At 38.6% G+C, this 21,456-nt stretch overlaps 2 protein-coding genes across 2 annotated transcripts; one reads left to right on the top strand and one right to left on the bottom strand.

The window, feature by feature from the left end:
• Positions 1-2,823: 2,823 nt before the first annotated feature.
• LOC146615323 (aldo-keto reductase family 1 member B1-like) lies at positions 2,824-6,971 on the top strand. Its single transcript, XM_085376546.1, has 10 exons — positions 2,824-2,923; positions 3,393-3,560; positions 3,972-4,088; positions 5,081-5,158; positions 5,259-5,381; positions 5,497-5,603; positions 5,717-5,798; positions 6,177-6,260; positions 6,527-6,609; positions 6,729-6,971. Exons 1-10 carry the CDS (start codon positions 2,858-2,860, stop codon positions 6,769-6,771), a joined length of 951 nt encoding a protein of 316 aa, XP_085232672.1. The 5' UTR covers positions 2,824-2,857; the 3' UTR covers positions 6,772-6,971.
• A 1,705-nt stretch (positions 6,972-8,676) lies between these two features.
• On the bottom strand, positions 8,677-14,228 carry LOC146615324 (aldo-keto reductase family 1 member B1-like). The gene is made up of 10 exons (XM_085375487.1): positions 14,077-14,228; positions 12,905-13,072; positions 12,685-12,801; positions 12,515-12,592; positions 11,526-11,648; positions 10,700-10,806; positions 10,309-10,390; positions 10,057-10,140; positions 9,881-9,963; positions 8,677-9,772 (listed from the first exon to the last, which is right to left on the bottom strand). The coding sequence occupies exons 1-10, from the start codon at positions 14,140-14,142 to the stop codon at positions 9,730-9,732; spliced, it is 951 nt and encodes a 316-aa protein (XP_085231613.1). The 5' UTR covers positions 14,143-14,228; the 3' UTR covers positions 8,677-9,729.
• Positions 14,229-21,456: the final 7,228 nt, after the last annotated feature.

Here is a 21,456-nt window from a genome sequence, read left to right on the forward strand (position 1 = left end):
AAAAAGTTAGACTGAACGTTTGTATTCCCATCTATTAATATTATTTTATCATTATGTTAATATAACACAATAATATAACACAAGGTTCATATAGCTTTGCACACAAATAGAAACATCCTCCAAAGAGCTACTTTTTACTTTCTTACTTTGAGTGCATTTCAGAGCTTGTACAGTTCTATTTTTACTTAAGTAAAGAATTTGACTCAGTACTTCAACTTTTACTGGAGTAGTTTTTAACAGTAGTATCTGTACTTCTACATAAGCACAGAATATCTGTAGTTTTGCCAACTCGGCTTGTTCATGGAAATCAAAACCACCTTTTTTGAAATCCGGCAACGGGAGAAAAACCCCACCAAACTCCGTGCTCCCAGCGTCTGACGAAAAGCCACAGACTGAGCAGCAGGTATATTCTTGCCTCACCGTCCGTCCGTGGTGAGTCAATTCAAGTGGGTACTAATGCAAAGGGTCACTGAGCAGTGACAAAATTTTCTCACAATAATCTTTCTGGTTTAGCAAAACTGTGCACTTACCCTTGTCTGCTGGACGGATGGTATTGCTGTTCTCATTATTAAGCGATGTGAATGCTTTCTTCTCCTCCTCCTGCATTGCTGTATCATCACCGCAACCTTTGCATTGCTGGGACAGGCCGAAACCTTCATCTGTAGTTGCTCTGCTTCCACATCTGCAATGTTGTTATTTTGAATTGCTGTTTCTGTGACTGTGATCAGTTCCACTAGCGGGATTTGTCTTGGTGTCACAGCAAAGTTCAACCCTTTTGCTTTGCTTGGGTGAGTTGTCTGTCAGATAAAATTTTCACCCACTTGCTCACATCTTCGGTGTGGCCGCTGAGGACACACACATATTTTTCTGGTATTCTTTATGGCATCAATTTCAGCAATGTCCTGAAAACATTCCTCAGAAATTTTGGTCCATATTGACATGATATCATCGCACAATTGCTGCAGATTTGTCTGTGCGATTTGTCTTGTTCCACCACATTCAAAAGGTAATCGAGTAGATTTCGATCTGGTGCTTTGGAAAGAAAACCTTGGGCCTAACTTTTATCTCCTTGAAGGAAGTTTGGTGTAAAAGAGAAGTCATAATCAAAATCAGTTTGAAAACAAAAAATTGTGAAAATATATATACATAGATTGTGTCTACATTTTTAACGCAACTGATAAAAACATACATATTATCAGGATAATAATGGATTGCATTTATATATATCCTTCCACTATTCATTCACTCTCACACACTGCTGGAGGCAGCTACAGTTGTAGCCACAGCTGCCCTGGAGCAGACTGACAGAAGCGAGGCTGCCATATCGTGCCATCGGCGCTTCTGGCCAACACCAGTAGGCGGTAGGTGAAGTGTCTTGCCCAAGGACACAACGACCAGAACAAAGAGCCCAGGGATCGAACCGGTGACCTTCCGGTTACATAACATAGTTATTCTTTTGGAATTCAGCCATGGGTGCTTGACCCTGTTTAGGAACAGTTTGTTCTTATGCATAAGAACAAACTGTTCCTGACAAAGAGGAGGACTGTATATCTATATTAACTCTAATGAGCAGAGAAAAGTTTTTAAAGTTTTTATCATTAACGTTGTGATCTTTGTGAGAACATCTGCATTTAGACATATTTCCATTTTGACATGTCACGTTTAACATATCATTGAATCTGCAGCTGTAGTTTTCAGTGTGTTGCTGAAGTAATATTCACTGCATGATTCAGCATTTTGTTCTGAGAACAGAGTGCTGAATCACATGTTATCTTTTGCCTTCTGAAGATAACATGCACCAACATCTCAATAAACGCACTTATATTTACAACGTCTTCACCTTGACAGAACAGGCCTTTAGTCAACAAAAAGTTACTGCTTCACTATCCTACTGCTGTAAACCCAACTCAGTCAGAAAAAGAAAATTTTTCTTTTGTGTGTGTTTCCCACTAGTTTATAGTAAGTGAGTTCTGACAGATTTTTGGTCTTGGGAGCATATATTTTGAAAGGCTTTCCTAACCTTGGTTTGCTGAATAAACCCTGCAGCAATCTTCCGCTGAAGCTTTTTAATTAACACACGTTGCTGTCTCTTCTCCTCCGCGTCCTGTGTTCAAAGATTATTTTTGAGGGGGGATTAATTCATTCAGACTGACCTAAAATCGCAAGCCGTGCTAATAGAAACTTTATCAAATTGCATAATCTTATTTACAATACTTTGCGTTCCTGTGATGGTTGTATACTAACTTTTCACTTTCCTGTAAACTCTTGACACAACTGAGACTGCTTACTGCCTCGATTCTGACAAGTTTACAGCACTGTATATGGTTGTGAACGTTATAGTGACTATACACTAATTGATGTCACAGACATGTTTTTTGTAAACTCTAGAGGAGTCATCTATTGCTGCATCGTTGTAAGAGGTATCAATGGTAAGTGTCAATTAAAAAATTTCATTTTACTTTGTCTGCGGATTTATGTTTACACATATAAGAGGTTACCAATTTAAAGTGAGATGCAGTCAAATGTCAGTTTCAGTAACACAATAATTTTGTTTGCAGCTTTTCAGAATTATGCTCAGACTGAATAAAGACATTACTTTCAAATTTTCCACATTATCCAAATTGTGGAAATTATAGAACTACCCGTTAAAAAATTTTATGTACACCTAACAGAATATTTCTGCACTGTGTGTAAGAAAAGCGGGGCCCATTGAAAGCCTTCCTATTTCACTGATATTATGATTATGTAAGAGACGGTCTCCTCCTACTACTAGAGAGAGTATATAGTAGCATGAGTCAGTACATTCAAACAGTGAGTGTTCCGACTAGGTTGAGAACGTTACTTCAAAGCTACTAAGATGATACCTGCTGTTACACTTAACAATGGAGCAAAGATGCCAATAGTGGGTCTGGGCACCTGGAGGGTAAGTCTTAGATTTTTTTGTTTTAAACTAGCTCTGTGGGAGACTGCTAATCTGTCCATGCTCACCCTACTTTTCAATGAATATTTCTGCTACTCTCATTATTTTTCACTGGTTTCACTCGTCTATGTTATCTGTACTATTTATATTTAATTTGTTTTTATATAACAAATTCCCTATCTTGCTGATAGAGTCTGGTTACAAAAGAAACCAAAGTAACATGTTATTTACATAGTGCAACTAAAGTAAAATAAACTGGATTGTAGAGGCTAATCCTACGTGACGCGATGTCACTGGTATGCATGAATGAATTAAACAGTCCAATAACTCCAGCAGTACTTATCTTGTCCTTTTTGGTCTTTATTCCAACATCATTTTACCATAACAACGCAGCGGTCACAAACTGCTTGCCTTCTTGCGATTCACACTTGCTTTATTCATTCCATGTTTTTCTATCACCTTACCTGTGCAGTCAGAACCAGGAAAAGTGACTGAGGCCGTGAAAGTCGCCATAAGTTGTGGCTACAGACACATAGATGGCGCTTATGTGTATCAGAATGAAGAAGAAGTTGGAGCTGGAATCCATGCAATGATTGATCAAGGAGTGGTAAAGAGGGAAGACCTATTCATTGTGAGCAAGGTGAGCTTTAGAGAGAGCCAATAAAAATGTGTATAAACCATTTTATTATCTCAGGTTGTCTTCCAAAGCAGTGGCTTTGGAAGACAACCTGAGGCATGTGGCTTTCCACACCATGGTGATCCCTTTACATGAAAGATCCCCAGCTGAGATGGGATAAAGACACAAGCTAGTGAATTCCTAGTGCTGGTTCCAAGGGTCGGTGGAAGGGTTGTGTCAGGAAGGGTATCTAAGCTGAATCAAAAGCAACCACTCTGGAAATAAAGGAGCAGCTAAGCAGCAGTACCTTTATAGTAGTTATGTTGTTAGTTGCATAAGGAAATAATGAGGGTACAATGGTCATACTATAACATGTTTACAGCGTTGGGGGAAATGAGACACCTTGTTTGTAAAACTCCTGCTTATTTTTCCTAGTTATGGTGCACCTTTCACCTTCCATCTCTGGTGAGAACAGCTTGTGAGAAGACTCTCAAGGACCTGAAGCTGGACTACCTGGATCTTTACCTCATGCATTTCCCAATGGGGACCAAGGTCTGGAAACTTCTGTCCAGTCCTTACAATACAGTTAACTTTCTCTAAAATCTCTGTGATATAATAGTGTTTATAATGAACTGCAATTCATTATTATCAGGATGTCCAAAACACTCGCTGAAAAGCCTTCAGCTAATCCAAAATGCTGCCGCAAGAGTCCTGACAGGGACTAGAACGAGAGAGCATATTTCTCCTGTTTTGGCTTCCCTTCATTGGCTTCCTGTTAAATCCAGAATTGAATTCAAAATCCTGCTCCTCACATACAAGGTCTTAAATAATCAGGCCCCATCTTATCTTAATGACCTTGTAGTACCATATCACCCTATTAGAGCACTTTGCTCTCGCTCTGCAGAACTACTTGTTGTTCCTAGAGTATTTAAAAGTAGAATGGGAGGCAGAGCCTTCAGTTTTCAGGCCCCTCTTCTGTGGAACCAGCTTCCAGACAGACACTATCTCTACTTTCAAGATTAGGCTTAAAACTTTCCTTTTTGCTAAAGCATATAGTTAGGGCTAGACCAGGTGACCCTGAATCCTCCCTTAGTTATGCTGCAATAGACGTAGGCTGCCGGGGATTCCCATGATGCATTGAGTTTTTCCTTTCCAGTCACCTTTCTCACTCACTATGTATTAATAGACCTCTCTGCATTGAATCATATCTGTTGTTAACCTCTGTCTCTCTTCCACAGCATGTCTTTTATCCTGTCTTCCTTCTCTCACCCCAACCGGTCGCAGCAGATGGCCGCCCCTCCCTGAGCCTGGTTCTGCCGGAGGTTTCTTCCTGTTAAAAGGGAGTTTTTCCTTCCCACTGTCGCCAAAGTGCTTGCTCATAGGGGGTCATATGATTGTTGGGTTTTTCTCATACGAAGCGCCTTGAGGCGACTTTTGTTGTGATTTGGCGCTATATAAATAAAATAAAATTGAATTGTATTATCAGACTGAACTATGCAGTCTAAATTTAATACTGTCTTGAACACATCTTTTGGCCACTGCAGCCAGGAGATGATCTTTTTCCTGTGGATGAGAATGGGCAGGTTATTTCTGACAACAGCAACTTCTTGGACACTTGGGAGGTAATATAAATGACTTATTGCACAGTGATAATCCCGTGGACTTGCTGACAACCAAATTAAAATATGCTGTGCTAAAACCAGTTTATGATTTATCTTAAAGGCCATGGAAAAGCTGGTGGATGCTGGTTTGGTCAAAGCTATCGGCATTTCCAACTTCAACAAAGACCAGATTGAAGCCATACTTAACAAGCCTGGCCTCAAGCACAAGCCTGCCAACCACCAGGTAGATTTTGCAAAATTGTTTTTTATTTATTTTGAATTCTGGAGGCATGCACTGTTAAAAGATGAAATGAAAATAAAAATAAAACAAAGTCCCCGAAATGTGGTTGTTTTCTTAGATTGAGTGCCACCCATATCTGACTCAAGAGAAGATGATCAACTACTGCCACTCAAAAGGCATCACAGTGACAGCATACAGTCCTCTAGGCTCCCCTGACAGACCCTGGTAAGAGGATGTACAATCTATTGTAAACAAAGCTAATGTAGGAGTATAATCAGCTTTACTTCTCAAGGATATTAACAGTGTCACATTGTTTTTCTTGTCCTCTTCTACTAAAGGGCTTCATCTGATGAACCCTCGCTGCTGGAGGAACCTAAGATCAAGGCCATTGCTCAAAAGTACAAGAAAACTCCAGCACAGGTACTGAGGAATTACACAAGTCAGGAATTTTGAAATTTGAATTTCTAAATGAGACATCTCATGTTGGGTAAAAGGTCAGATATCAGACAGTAGGATCACGAGTGTGCAGCACAACCAGAGAACAACGAGATGCAGTATTTAACTAATATTGAATATCTTAGTTATTGGCTGCATGTTGTCTCCCATGGAAAACCAAAACCTGTGTGCTTACAGTTATGCAATGCAACATTTCAAAAGTTAAATTACTGACGTCAGCAAGAAGAAAATCAATACTGTCATGTGGTGGATTAGAAGGCTTATTAAAAAAATATTTAAATCATGGGAAAGTTAAATAATACTGAACTGAATGACCACTGCTCGTTTGAACCATATCCCCAGGTTCTGATTAGGTTCCACATCGAAAGAAATGTGGTTGTCATTCCAAAGTCAGTAACACCCCATCGTGTCAAGGAGAACTTCCAGGTACAGTAATCATAAATATTCATGAGCAGATTTTGTTTTTAGTCTTTTTTAGCTAATATAGTGTATTCACACTGAGCAGTTATCATATTTAGATTTATTTGTGTAGAAATCTGCATTGTTGGGGGGAATTTAGGTCATGGACTTATGCAAAAATTTGTGTTTTTCTATGTTCTCATTTGGATTTTCATTATACGTGTTGGGTTCCATAGAGCAGCTCATATAGTTTGTGCAGGTTATAAGTTATTTTTCGGTTCTTTCTTTTTCAGCTGTTTGACTTCAAGTTGAGCAAAGATGACATGAAGGACATCCTCAGCTTGAATAAGGACTGGAGAGGCTTCACATTACAGTGGTGAGTAAAAATAAAGGAAGATTAAGGGTAAAGGGGATACAGAAAAAATAAAGACGTGGCATTATTCTAAAATAAACTGTGCTATCAATTAATGGCTATTTCTTGTCTTCTCTTTCCAGGGCTTCAAAACACAAAGACTTTCCCCTTAATGCAGAATACTAAGTTAATATGGTTCACCATGCCTTGTTTATATCAGTTTTGCATGAATGTTTCCTCCAGAATTTAAAAATAAATCAATAAAATGAACAATGCAACTTGTGTGGCTTTGTTAAAAATCCTGTTAGGACATTTGTGTTTGCATTGGATGAATGTGAGTTCAGCTGCTTTTTAAGCCACAGTGAGGGTTTTGGAATGAGAGAGGCATTTCAGTGAAAATGTCAAATAGTTCTGCCAGAACTAATTTACAGTTTGTAAATGCATCATGTTGTAATCCATGTAATTAAAATTATGGATGAAAAGGCACAAAATAAGCCAGTAATTAAACTGTAGATCTACCAGTACAAAAAACCCAGCATCTTCTTGTTGACATGATTAAAAAAAAAACAACAACAAACATTTGTCCTTTCATACCTATATGGTATTAATTTTTTTTTCTTAGGAGAAAGGGGGAAAAAAAGCACCTTACTTTTGGGAGCTTGGGGGACTTTGTTGGTAAATCAATCATCATCATCTCTTATTGTGTCAGACACTACTACCTTATGTAGGACTTTGGGAGGAAACCACTGGCAGGTGTGGCTTTTACATGTGGGTACCTTAATAAGATCTAAAAGCACATATCACATTGGATGCCTGACCCCTGACCTAATCCTGGGGTGCACTCATCCTCACTGCCAGAAGGGATGATCATAACTGTCCAATCAGTCTTTTCTCCCATTAAAATATATAGTGTCCATTTTCTGTAAGTTAGTACAAGTTCATTGTGGTGCATAGTTTGACTACGTGTATATCCCATAACTCAGTCATCTCGAAACATTAGAGGCACTAATGATTAAATGATCAGCTGGCATTAAATGCTGAAGTTGCCTGATAATAAGATGAAAATTTAAATCACGTGCCCTAAGAAGAGAATCCTAACTGTATACCGTTGCTCTGAGGGAATAAATAAACTTGTTTTAATTTTACCAGTTGCTGGTGCTTTGGTTCCTGAAAGGATTGCTTCACCCTTGGGTGAAAGGTCAAATCCCCTTCTATTCCTTATTTTATCAGACATTGATGTCTTTTGTGTTACTGCATTTTAAAATAAATACATAATTTAAAAAAAATGAAAAGACAGTGTAATAAGAAAATATGCAGTTTGCTGCCCAAGAGCAACAAGATGACAGCACCCTGCTGACATGACAGAAACCTCTACAACTATATGCCCTGAATGTTAAACATGTTGCCTGTGGGCCAAGAGTGTTTAATTCATAAATCATTCATAAGACAAACTATTTTTTAAAAGACCAAAAAGGTACTGCTACTTCTGTGTGGTGATGCAATGCTAGCATCACTTTATGGGAGTGAACAGATTCACGAAATACAATAGTGTAGCCAACTTTCATAAACTCTTTTATGAAGTTTTTATTCTTTTTGTAGAGCCAATTTGAGCTGTACATTTTACAGTTCCTCATTGTGCTTCTTTTTATTTATACTAGTGCTGCCAGCGTTAATCTCACTAACATGACGTTAACGCCATAACCGCATTAACACGGCAAATCTCCGTTAACGTTAAATAAACCTGAATTGAATACAATAAATCTCTGCTTGGGCTGGTCCTTCCTTCTTATTTTTAAATATAATTATTTTATTCTCTTCCACGGGACTTTATTAAACTAGCAACAACTGAAGCAGGATTTCTAGTCCCACAAATGTACCTATCCGTGTACAATTTTCAGTCACACAGGGGGAGAAGAGCTCTAACAAGCGTGCTGCAGGGTAGTCTTCGAAGATCCTGACTGTATGTCGCTGGAAGTGGATGACTTATGTGACTGGCTATTGACAGCTGGTTGACAAGTGCGCCGGAATACGGAACACAGGGGTTCATGGGAAACGGAGAACAGTAAATAAACTTCAAAGATCATAAAACAAAGCATGAAAAGCACAGACAATGGCAGGAGTAAGACTTTTAATTGTTTTTAAACACTCAGTTTAACGTCAGCTCTTTGTATCCTACAACTTCGCTCTTTTCTACGGCCGGCTCGCAGAACAGCAACAACACAAGAAAGAGTGGCCTACAGACCGGTTGTAGCACATAACTTGTACACTGCCTCCATCTGACAATAGATTTCACTGCAGATAGATGGGCAGACCCTAGTGTGGAGTGAACGCGCTCGCTTTGCTCGACAATAAAACGAGCATGAGAAGCAAAAGCCACACCATTATAACACAGTAATACACAGTAATACAAAGCACCAAATACTGTATGGCATGACTCTAAGGCAACATGTGCTTCACAGAGATAAGTTTATAAATTCGCCATTTTTTTGCCTCCGTCAGGGACTGCAGGTTTCACGTTTAATGCAAATTAAATCAAATTTTCTATATAAATGAAATACATTTTTAAAAATTGTTGGACATGAAAGCTTAAAGGTAGTTAAGATTGCTCTTGCATGTGACACTACTAGACATGAAAAACTACAAACTAAATGACATTGTAAAGTCTATGTTTTATTCTCTTCAGTAACTTAACAAATACATTTACTTCACCCCAAGGCTCAATGCCAATATGCCACTACAGGAGTGCAAAATCCAAAACACAATTATATGTTATAATAACCCAAAGATCAAATTAAGCATCAAGTTGTCTTTGGAGTGTGTGTATAAACTTTAGTGGTAACACAGGAAGCAGGTGTTTTTTTACCTGAGAAATGTAAAAGGAGTCAAAGCTACAGCAGGGTCATTCCATGAAAAAAAATAAAATAAATTAAAAAAAATAAAAATCAGTGTTTCCACCTAACCCCTCATGTCAACTGACTTCTTTTGTACAATAACTTTCACGTGCTTGAGTGTGAAGTGGGAACTTTTTTCCAGATTTGATTGATTTTATATGCAATAACCCAACAGCATAAACACATAAAGAAGAGGAAAGTAAGCAATAACAAAGACCCAGCGTTAACATGTGGAAACTTTCCAGTTTTCCTCTCAGAATTCAGCGTTGAATGGAAAGTCCTTGTGCTTTGTGGCACTACAAAGAGAGAGAGGGAGAAAAGAAAAAAATGAAATTCAAGTCATGACTCCCTGTTATCCAACTCACAACTCTTTGTTTAAAGCGCACACAATTATCCTGTCTCACCATTGCATTGGACAGACTCTCCAGTTCCTATTAAATCCCAGTATAGTCTTCATTTCCTCCTCAGTTAATTCAAAGTCAAACACCTGCAAATGTGTATAAAATATAAGAATAATGACCCAATCAAAAGAAGTTTAAGTAACAAAATGGAAGGATAATCAATCTCCCCAGCTAAAGACCTGGAAATTCTCTTGAATGCGCTGCGGTGTGATTGACTTAGGGATCACAATCACATTTCTCTGGACGTGGAAGCGGATCAGAACCTGGAAATAAAAGAATTCAGGCTATTAACGTGATAAGGTGATTACGCTCAATATAATGTTCCAGAGTACAACAGGCAGATTGATTTTACTTTTTTCTCTTGGATAGAAGTTACTCAAAATAAAATAGAATATATCAGTGGCATGTTCTGCCCAGAAGGACAGCTGTACCTGAGCAGGTGTCTTCTTGTGTTTCTCAGCAATGACTTTAATGTTGGGATCCTCCAGGAGTGAGGGATCTTCTGGTTTAGCCCTGCATTTTCAATACATGTTCAATGAGATTTTCTCTGTGTACAAAATAGTGTATTCTGTAAAAAAATAAATAAATGAGACCCTGGTCTCATTGGCTTGTTACTTAATATCAAACTCGTGACAACATATGCCACAGAGAGAAAGAGGAACAAGAGTCATGAGTTGAAACTCGCTAAAGGGATATAATACGCTGAACAGTATTGATAAATATTATAAAGGGAATCAACCAATGTGAGTGTGGAGTATTTGGTCACTTTTCAAGGCCTGTTGAAGTCATTTTGAGGCAAACATATTTGCCATGCCTACTGACCATGGTCTGTCAGGGGATCCCAGGGGGCTGTAAGCTGTCACAGAGATACCCTGGGAGTGGCAGTAGTTGATCAGCTTGTCCTGGGTCAAGTATGGGTGGCACTCCACCTAGTGGGAAAAATGAGAAGCAAATAAGAGTGATAAATCTATGCATGTATCATTTCACTGAACCCCTTCAAAACATGCACATATTATTATTATTATTATTATTTATTATTATTACCACTTTAGTATTTCCATTAAATGACTGAAGAAAAGAGAAGGAAAAACAGCTTCACTTAAAAATTCTGCATTGAATGTCTTGTCAAAGGACTAATATTTGTATATAAAGACTCTTAGCATGGTTAAATGAAGTATTTTAGTACTGGCTTAGAAGAAGATACAAGACCATAAGCCTTCAGAGTCTGCTGGATCCATTTGGCATCATTTTCAGTGATAAATTTCCTGATAAGCAGCTATAGCACTGCTGTGCTCTGATGACAAAAAGGAAAAGAATTGTGCTTTAATCTAATATAAGACACAACGTGACGTTGATGGTAAACCATGATTCTGAGAACAAACAAAAATATAAGGTCACCTCAACTAATTGGCCCAGCCTGAGGGGAAACTGCTGCGGCCCATCATGAACTAACAAGACATTTATTTCTCAGGCCTCACAGGAGGAGACAGATAATGCTATTACGGCCTCTTGCCCTTTAAGAACAGCAAGCATGAAACATTAATGTTTTCTTGTTCCTTCATAGCCCTGAGTATTTAACTTTCACAACAGCTAACTCCAACAACAAACAGAAACGGTTATTTTATACAATACAAATCATTTAGCATACCTGGTTGTTGGCAGGCTTGTATTTGAGGCCCGGCTTGTTGAGAATGGCTTCAATCTGCTCCTTTTTGAAATTGGAGATCCCAATAGCTTTGACCAAACCAGCATCTACCAGCTCTTCCATTCCCTGAGAACATTTGGGATAAAAAAATAAACACAAGGACTTTGGTGCACAAGGACTTTTGGTGTGAGCACGCATGATATGCAATGATATAAAACCCTTTTTTCCTTCAAGATGATGATTTTGTCTGAAAAATTAAAAACAGATTAAAAAAATAAATAAAAGTAACTAATCAGAATTACAGACAAGTAACCACTGAAGCAGAAAAGATATTTTCATTAATAATGAAATTATTAATGGCTACAGAAAAAAAAGAAAGTTGGAAGTAGTGGAGGCCTATTTCTTGTAATTACCTCAGTATATCTGCAGAATTGTTTTTTTTCTCTCTTCCCATATTTTTTCACTGTTTGATAACTGTGGTGGTTTCCTCGGCCATAACTTTGTCCTCAATGAAAATCCCACAAGTTCTCAGTTGGGTTCATTTCAGGACTCTGGACTTGTCATTTCATTATTTCATTTTTGTCAACGTCAAGGAAGTGGTTTACCCATTGTGCAGCGTGACAAGGAGAACTGTCTTGCATAAAAAATGCTGACTGATTGGAAGCAGATGGGACTGAGGAAATAATGTGCCAATGAAGACATTTCTGATAAATGTTAGTGCCGTGTATCTGTATAACATGACCATCTTTTCCCTTAAACCACGATCCTTCCTGATCCAAAATGACTGACCCTGTCACACATTCTCGGTGCAGTTTTTCCTGGTTTGACACGCAACGCAATTTCTTACCTCCACAAAACAAAATGAAGTCTGCCATTGTCACTAAAGTGATATACTTTGACCTCTGTAATCCTCACACCATACACAAAATTATTAGCACAGCACTATAAGTATGGCAAAGTGTAATCTATCCCACACAGTCTTATTAACTTACCTCCCATGTCTCCAGGAAGCTGGTGTTATCACTGATGCTTTGTCCTGTACTGTCCAAAGGAAAAAGCTCATCACCTGCCTGTAACATGACAAAGGATTATATGCCACTAAACAAGATGAGGGCAGCAAAGAGTTAAAATATTTTTATGTTTAAAACAAAAGTGGTCCTACCTTAAAACCCATGGGCCAGTGCACTAAATAGAGATCTAGGTAGTCCAGTTTAAGATCACTGAGAGTCTTCTCACAACCCTTCCGAACCAAGGACTTTTCATGAAAAGTACACCACAGCTGGGAAATGAAAGCACACATAAGCACTGCTCATCAATTTAGTATAAAATCTTAAAAACAAACAAACAAACAAAAAAAGGTACTTTTTGCACCAATAGCTCACCTTGCTTACAATAAAAAGATCCTCTCTTTTGACCACACCATCCTTGATCATAGTGTGGATACCTTCACCCACCTCTACCTCATTCTGGTAGACGTAGGCACCATCGATGTGCCTGTAACCTGCAGAAATGGCTGCTTTCACTGCCTCGGCAACTTTGCCAGGTGGAGACTAACAAACAAGAGATGGTTAGCTGTTGTGGTACTTCACCCTGGCAGTTAAAAGAATCATTTAGACTGCTGTACCAAAACATCATGGTAGACTTATACATGGACCTGTTGTCTCTATGCAGATAACATTTTGCACACTTCACAAAATGTAACTTAGAAAACACGAGTTCCAGTTCCTGATTTTGTCTTGTTGGGAAAGGACCACTAAATAGGTTACATCTACACTGCCCTTGTCTCGTGTCCTCTTCACATATACCTTTCGTCCAGTGATGCTATAGTCTAACTGTTTTCCTAATGTTAATTGCTACTTTTTCCATTATACCCACTTAGCTAAAAGCAACATCTGGGGGACAAATTCAATTTCCATCCTTTATTTAAGAAGGAAAGGTCAATACATTTAATATTCATTAAATGTACCCCGCCTTTCGCCCTATGACAGCTGGGATAGGCTCCAGCGCCCCCCGCGACCCTGAAAAGGAGAAGCGGTAGCGAATGGATGGATGGATGGATGGATGGATATATATATATCTAAAAGGAGAATACAGCGATCTCAGCTTTCAAGTACACTAAACTTGCTGCCCTTACTGTTTACACAAGCAGGGTAAATGTATCAGCTGTGTTTCAGCAGCAGTTACGTAGCACGACTTGTAACAAATCCTTAAACTACTCTTGATTCTGCGCACTGAATAACAGTGAAGCAAACGTGGGGCATTAGAGGACTGCCCCAGCTTCGCACAGACTTTGTCATGGTTCTAGAAACTCGGCCAAGGTTGGCTCCACTCCCAAAGGTGGGGTCCTAAAGTGAAAATAATGTCGAGCAGTAATTTCTGTAGACGGTATATGCAATTTACCTCGAAATGTCGAAAGATAATACGATAGAAACTTGTTTTAAACGGCCATTATTCGTCCTCCAACCATATTTTCTGTTGGCATGTTAGCCTACATAAAAGGCTAACTACAAACTTGTGCAAAGTCGGACGGCATAATAAATGAAAGCAGACGCACCTTCCACGTCCCCAGTCCCAAAATGGGCATTTGTGCACCGGTGTTGAGTTTCACTGAAGTTGCCATTTCTGTAGTGAACGAGCAGAACCTGAATGTGGTTGAAAGCAGACGACGAGCGAGAGCAAATGCCAAGTGCACCGCAGAGAGCTAGTAGATCGCTAGCATCGTCGATCGATCGATTAATGATGTCTTTTAATTCTTTTCTGCAGGATGTGCTACAGGCGGCAGTCGCACGCACCTTCCAGTGTATTTACTGATAAGCAGCATCATTTTACATTGATTGACATTTTTTTAAAGGGAAGCTCAAGTACCTTTACAATCGTAAGTAACTTAGAAATAAATATTAATAAAATACTGAAGGACTATGGATAATGCTCCAGAAAATACTGACCTAAAAACAAACAAACAATAAAACATGTAGTACAGTGCAAAAATCTCATACTACCCCTCATTTCTTTATATTTTGCTAGGAAAATGGGAACAAGCATAGATGAAAATGAAACAAAAAGACAGTTTGTACAATTCTAACAGTCAGTATGTGGTATCACCACCTTTATTTTTTTTAATGCAGACTGAACTTTTTCAAGCAAGCGTTTCTGGTAGTTTTTTTTAAGTAGTCTTCAGAAATTATTTCAGTTAGTCTCCAATAGCCGGAGAATTTAGTTTTTAGGCCTGCAACTTGTGCTCAATAAAGGACACACTGCACACCACACCAAGATATGTAGAGTTTTTGGGTAACACGAATCACCTTGTTTCTGCAGAAATACATTTTAAGATGACCTTTATTAGTCCCACAGGTGGGACTAATAAAACTAATTTTTGGGGTATTTTTTAATAGATTTAACTAAAGAATCTGCAACAAAGTTTTTGACAGGCTGCCAATAACAAATAGCATAAAAACACAACATTTAGCTAGGTTTTTTGTTTGTTTGTTTTTTTGCCAAGTTGACTGTTATGTGCAGGAACAATACTGGTTCATCTCTTGAGTTAGGTGCCTTTTTTATGCTTGAATAATTATTATGATGAGGTAAAAGGACATGTCTGACAAATAAGTGAAAAGGGAGCCAAAATCCAAAGAAATAATATGGAACAGTTCAGAAAAATCTGGAGAACTATTGTCCAAGGCCACCTAAAAAATACAACCGAGTGTGACTCATTGGAAGAAAAATATAAAGACATTGAGGGACAGGTCAAGACCTTTGCATAGTACGATACCTGCACAGTTTTGTTTTCTGTCTTGCAGTGTGGCATTTATATGATTTCACCTAACCAAACTCCAGAACTAACTGGCAAAATAAAACCTCTTTGCTTTTATCTTCAATTTTGTTCGAGTCTACCATTGCACCACTAGAGGGCACCGTTACGCTTTACAAATCTGTGAAACAGTCTCCTCAAATCACCCAACTGAGGCTCAAAGGAAATACAGTTCCATAATTTTAGACATTTGTCAGTGTACGCAGTAATTACAGTAAATGAAATGATTGATATTTTAACTTGAGGCTCCCAAAAACTCATGCTCACATTTACATTTTAATTTCAATTTACAATAATTATTCTAAGCACACTGACTGGACATAGGATGTGATATTTAAAGACTTTTGTTTTATGTTTCTAGGATTATTTTTTTTAGGAGATCTTCATTATATTCTTACACTAAATTCTTAAAGAGGATGTGTAGCATTGTTCAGCACACACCGGCCTTAAACCTTCAGAGACAGTTGAAAGAGGGAACAAATACAAGGTGACTTGTTTTGGCGAAATCAGATAAAACCTCGCAGACCTTTAACTGAGCCATTCAACTTCTGCGACGAAGATAAGAGAGGGAGAAGATAGCCATATGAAAAAAAGAAAAACACACACACACAAAGAGAAAAGTTACGGGAGCCAGCAGCTACTGTGTACCTCACAATGGCTCTCGCTAAAGTTTGTGTCTCTTCTGATCTTCTCCCAGCTGGACGCCTGCTTTTCAGGCCCTCTCTCCTCTGATCTAACTTCAGACACTGGAGGGCCTTTTGCCAGCCTGCAAACTGTCAAAGTACCCCAGGAATCAAACGCAGTCGCACACTGTCAGGATCAAAGACCCGCAGGTAAACCAGACGAAGATACAGCCACATACAATTGCCACCTAAAAGGGAGGTTTTCATTTCAGAGCTTCTTATTTTGCGTCTGCAGGCAGACACCGTTTCACTTTGCCAAGTGCATCGATTAGAATAAAAGAAAAGAAAAACGAGCGGGCATTTGAAGAGACAACAGAGGCTTCGAGTTAAACCGAGTGTCTCTCAAGGAAACTTTTGGACAAAGAGGGTAGGTTTGTGTTGGAGGAGTATATTCTCAAAGAATCTGCAGAGAACAGATAGATTTTTATAGGATGGTGAAGTGGAACGGGCACAGAGGGGCGTCACAAATAAATACATAGATTCCAATGTATTTCTCCTCTTCCAGTACGTGTGGCTGTAATGAATGCCTTGTGCAGCTGGAGGTGCTTTCAGTGGTTCTACATCAGATCAGACACTCCACGGGTAAGACCTGGCCTGTCCTGGAGAGATCAAACACCTCATTTCATTTCTTGGCATTTGCTCCGTTCTCCCTGCCTTTTCTCTCCTCCTCTCGTCTGTACCATTGGCCTTGGCTTTGCTGTCTTTTTCTCTGTTTCTGCCAGAGCGCCCTGGGTCATAATCTTCACCCATAAATCTAATGTCGAGTGTCGGCTCTCGCTGAGTTCACTCACACACTGGCATTCCGCACATTCCGCCTGTTGAACAATAACAAGATCAGGGAGAGAAATCCCTACGTCATAAGTAAATCATGGTCATTTGTCAGGTGCATTACATGTTCTTGGAGGCACGGGAGATAATTTGGGCTGATTCGAGCCCTGCAGACATCAAGGAAGAATAAACTTAGAATAATCCAGCTGATATTTAAATTCAGCAGACAGTCTAAATAGATTTAGATCTAAAGCTTTTACTTAATCGGCTGATTAGTTGATTGGCGATTGCTGGTAATTTTTAATCAACTACAAAAATAAATACTGTTTATTAGCTTTTATCCGTATTATAAAGCAGCAAGTTGAACATATTTTGGCACTTAGTCTACAGGATGTTGCTGGATAGTTTCTACTGACTAATGCAGGGGCATGTCTTGTGATATACAGTATGTATAAAATTACCATATTAATGTGAGCGTGCACTTCACGCACGCAGTCACAGATTCACGACTGTTTTTTCTATCATATTTTACAGAGATATGTAAAAACGAATCGAACGCTTTTATGGTACTAAATCAGTTAAGACAGTTTGAAGGGGAACATCAGTGCTCAAGTTCCATCCTGAGATATCGTGTTAATGCATCTAACTTCAGACAACAGAGGACTTGTGCCCTCTCTGTTGGTGTGTGAAGGCTCACATAGCCTTAAAATTGTGTTAAGACCCTGATTAAGCGAGAAAGAGAAGAATCTATCTCTACCAGAATAGTTCAGACTCTTTTTTTTTTCTTAAATAATGTTAGGGAATGTGTGTGTGTGAAAAGGACTATGTACTAACATAACCCGACAGCATCTCTGACGTTTTGACTGAATTCCCTTTGGATTCATTACAGTATTTGTTTGTTTTTCTGTCATACAGTACATGTCATAGAAATAATCCAACTTACTCATTCTAAGAGTAGAAGAGTTGTACACTGTAACAAATTGCTTTAAAAATGTAAAATAAATAAAAATACAGTAATAATAAAGTAATCTACCATTTTTGTGTGTGTTTTGAATACAGTTGAATACTGTAAATGCTGATGTTGATGAGAAAACCACTGTCTTATGGTATAATTCAGCATCTTTTTCCTTCTAATTAATAATCAGTGTGTTGACTTTAATTGTGGTGAATGTGCTATGTGCGTTCCATTATAATGGGCCATTATCACAACACGCTTACAGTTTTTAATTTGATAGGGACAATGTAGTTTAAGATGATGTGTTGCGTTAAGACTTTGTAGGTTTTTAATAGTTTCCTAATGTCCATACACCCTCCTCCATATGTGATTAATCATATTTAGTGATTAATCACTTCATCTTTGGGGGTTTTTGTTGGAAAATTTATCACAGCAACATTCCTGTAACCTATGGGAGTTGCGAAAAAGCTAACATCATGTGCTAGTTCGAGGAAGACAAGATACTTACTGCATGGTACATGGGCAAGAACATTAAACTGTTCATAGGGAGAACAGTAGGAACACTGAAATAACCATAGAATGACAAGCTGACAGTATTAGAAAGCTTGTACTCTCGACAGAGACTTATTAAAAACAAATACAGTTATTGTTGATATAATACAAAATAACAGTTAAATGCTGGTAAATCTAGATGCCAGTACTTTTCCCGTAATTCTAACAAGGAAATTACCCACAGAGTATCAAAATCAAAAACAAGTCACGGATATCTCATAATAATTATTTTTGAGTGTTATCCTTTTCTTATGAGTTTCTAAAAACACATAGTTGTGTATTTTCACATGTGCTGACATACTCACAGCTTTGGCCTTGTCTGCGAGCAGAGGTGCCTCCTCTCTGGCCCCTCAGACGAGGTTTGGTTTTTGGCTTGATTAACCACTTAGTTCAGTCTCTCAGACACAAGATTGCAGGGAAAAAGCAAGTAATGAAGTGCTTTTGAATTTGCATTCCTGAGAGCTTTCACAGACGCCTTGATTTCAGTCTGCCTTTGCTGTTTGTTCTTTGTCAAGAGATGTCTGCTATTTTAACGGTAACGCGTAACAAGTGTCCATCCAGCCTCCTCCATATTGCTCCCTCATCAACCTAACTGCCATGAATAAACACAATCAACATGCATCTGAAGGGGAATTTGAAGGCTTTTTCTCTTAAATCGTCCCTGATGGGTTGTTCATCATTGTTATCATGCAGATTATAGTGTGACCGTGAATGCAGTGTTGAAGCCCTTTCCATCTGGAACCAAATGCCACAATTTCATAAAGCTGACCGAAAACACTTGTGTGTTTTGTTCTTATATTTCAAGTAGTCCTGATCAGTTATGAACAAACTGTCTCAAGAATATGAAATTAACAGTATTCTGTCTACACTTGAAAGTCAAGCCTTTATTTTTAGTGTCGACCTTGACAACAATATCAAAGTGAGGCAGCATGCTGCATTATCAGCTGGAGTGTAATTTACCTGGTAAGTACTGTGGTTTTGTTGAGAATTTCCAGTAAAAAACCCCTCAAAGTCAGGTATAAAGTAAGTTCTGTTCACCACTTTACACTTTTCACATAAAACTTTAAGACGCTAAGATTAAAGTAACCATCATTATGTCACACAATGACTTGCAAGAATCTGTGATTTTTTTTTTCCTGTTAGAGTGGCAGAGGGGCAGTTGACGTAAAAGCTTCCCTTTGCACCCCGCTTGAAAAGAGGAAATAGAATTTGGTTTAAATCTGGGGCCCTTTCACTGGCTCGGGCTTCCATGTGTCACACGTCAACAAGCACTTTGACTTGGATAAACTGAAGCTGCACTTGGATATAGAAAAGCTACATAAAATATACCAACGAGACTTTCAACAAAGAGTCCAAACAAACAGGTAAATGAGAATGTTTTCTTTGACAGACACACTAGAATGCAATTAATATTGTGCAGGCTATAATTTTACTTCTATATGTATAATGCGTATCACCTGTTCTTGCTGTCATGTGTGATGAAGAGGAAGAATTGTCCTTCACTTCTCCACAAGTAACATCCTGTTTAACAGGAAGTTTGATACTTCCCGGTAGGCAGGTATGTTTTATTGGGTTCTTAAATAAATAGATTTTGTGCTCACGTGTGAGCATAGTGCTGAGAAATGTAAGCAATTTGGATAGACATTATTGAGATATAAACATGTTGCTCATATTTTAAGATTATTGAGTGGTGTCAGCATAATCATTTTACGATAACTCGAATGCTCAACTTTTTCTTACGCAAGGCTCACATTTCTCATATTTCTGAGACGGGACATCTCAGAGATGGTTATGTAACACAATGAGGATATTTTAGTTTGCTGCTATACACTAAAATAATTTGATTCTTCATTATATTCATTTTTATATTCATATTTTAAAAGTAAAGTTAATATTTGGACAAGATAACCATGCTGCATCAAGCCCCACTGCATCCTTTGTTTCCAGTTGCAACCTAACAACAAGTTATTATCGCGTGGGCATGTGGTCTGTTTGTGTATGTTTGTCTGGGTGCCGCTTTTAGAAATCAGAATGACACAGCGGGAAAAGTTCCTCATGGGGGACTTCCTCGTTTTCAGTCATCTGATATTATTTACAATATTTTAAGAAAAACTTCTCTAATCTTGCATCACGGGAATGTTGTTTTTGGAGTGCGTGTGCAGCGTGGGGGCTTGGGGAAGAGAAAAAAAAGCGTGGAGAGACTGAGCGGTGTGGCAAAGAGTGGGGATGTGTGTAAAAGACTAATGGGACAGTGAGTCACAATGAAGATCAGTGGTAGAGCAGTATGATGAACAGAAATGATCATAAAAGGTATAATTACGAGATTGCATCCAGTTATGTTTGGGGGCTTTTAGCTGTTATTAAAAGGTCAATGACAGAATTCAGTATGGCTTTTAATCAAAAATATGAGAAGGTGAAAGAAATTGTGTCAGTGGTGTGTGCAGGGGTGCAGTGTGCAGCACCACAGATGTGTGCAGCGCTGCAATTCCAGTCTATCTTCAAAGGGTGGAGTGCAAATATGGAGTAGCGTGCAGCTTTGTGGAAGTGGTACTTTGACATGACTGACTGCACTCATTGCCCTCCATATGTTTTGCAATTTTGAGAAATCATTCTTCTCTGAGTCATGACTTGTCAGTAATGACATTTGAAAACTGACACTCATTCTGCCTTTCAAATATTCTAGGATTTGTTTCTTCTGTTTGTGGGGGCAAAACAGTTTCAAGAAGGAAATAAAAGTTGGGGTTTTTTGTTCTTTCTTTTTAAAGCTTCTGAAGTGAGTAAGTGAGAGCACCACAGCACCACCTTGTGGATAATATGAAAATGACAATTTGGTCTGTTTCACCTCCTCAGAAGCACATATTTGTTTACACATGGTTGTTAAGACTTTGTGAAAAAATATAATCTCGGCTTTGAGAAACAACAAAAATAAGAATAAGAAACCTGGAAGACCAAGCCCAGTATCATGTGGCTTCAAGTAGTAGGTTCTAGGTGCCATTTCTGCAGGCGGTAGACAGATGTATGTAAGAAATGATGGGCTAATGGGGTAATGTGCTGGAAGAATGTAAACATTGTCTGCTCTGAGGACTGACTTCAAAGTGAGCCTGTGGCAACCTCCTCTCAGCTGTGGCCCTTGACCGATGAAAAGGGAAGGTGAATGCTCATCCACTC

This window comes from Diplotaxodon limnothrissa, linkage group LG17 (assembly GCF_057381915.1).
Source record: "Diplotaxodon limnothrissa isolate DT_005_m linkage group LG17, D_limnothrissa_male_GT1.1, whole genome shotgun sequence".
NCBI classification, from domain to species: Eukaryota; Metazoa; Chordata; class Actinopteri; order Cichliformes; family Cichlidae; genus Diplotaxodon; species Diplotaxodon limnothrissa.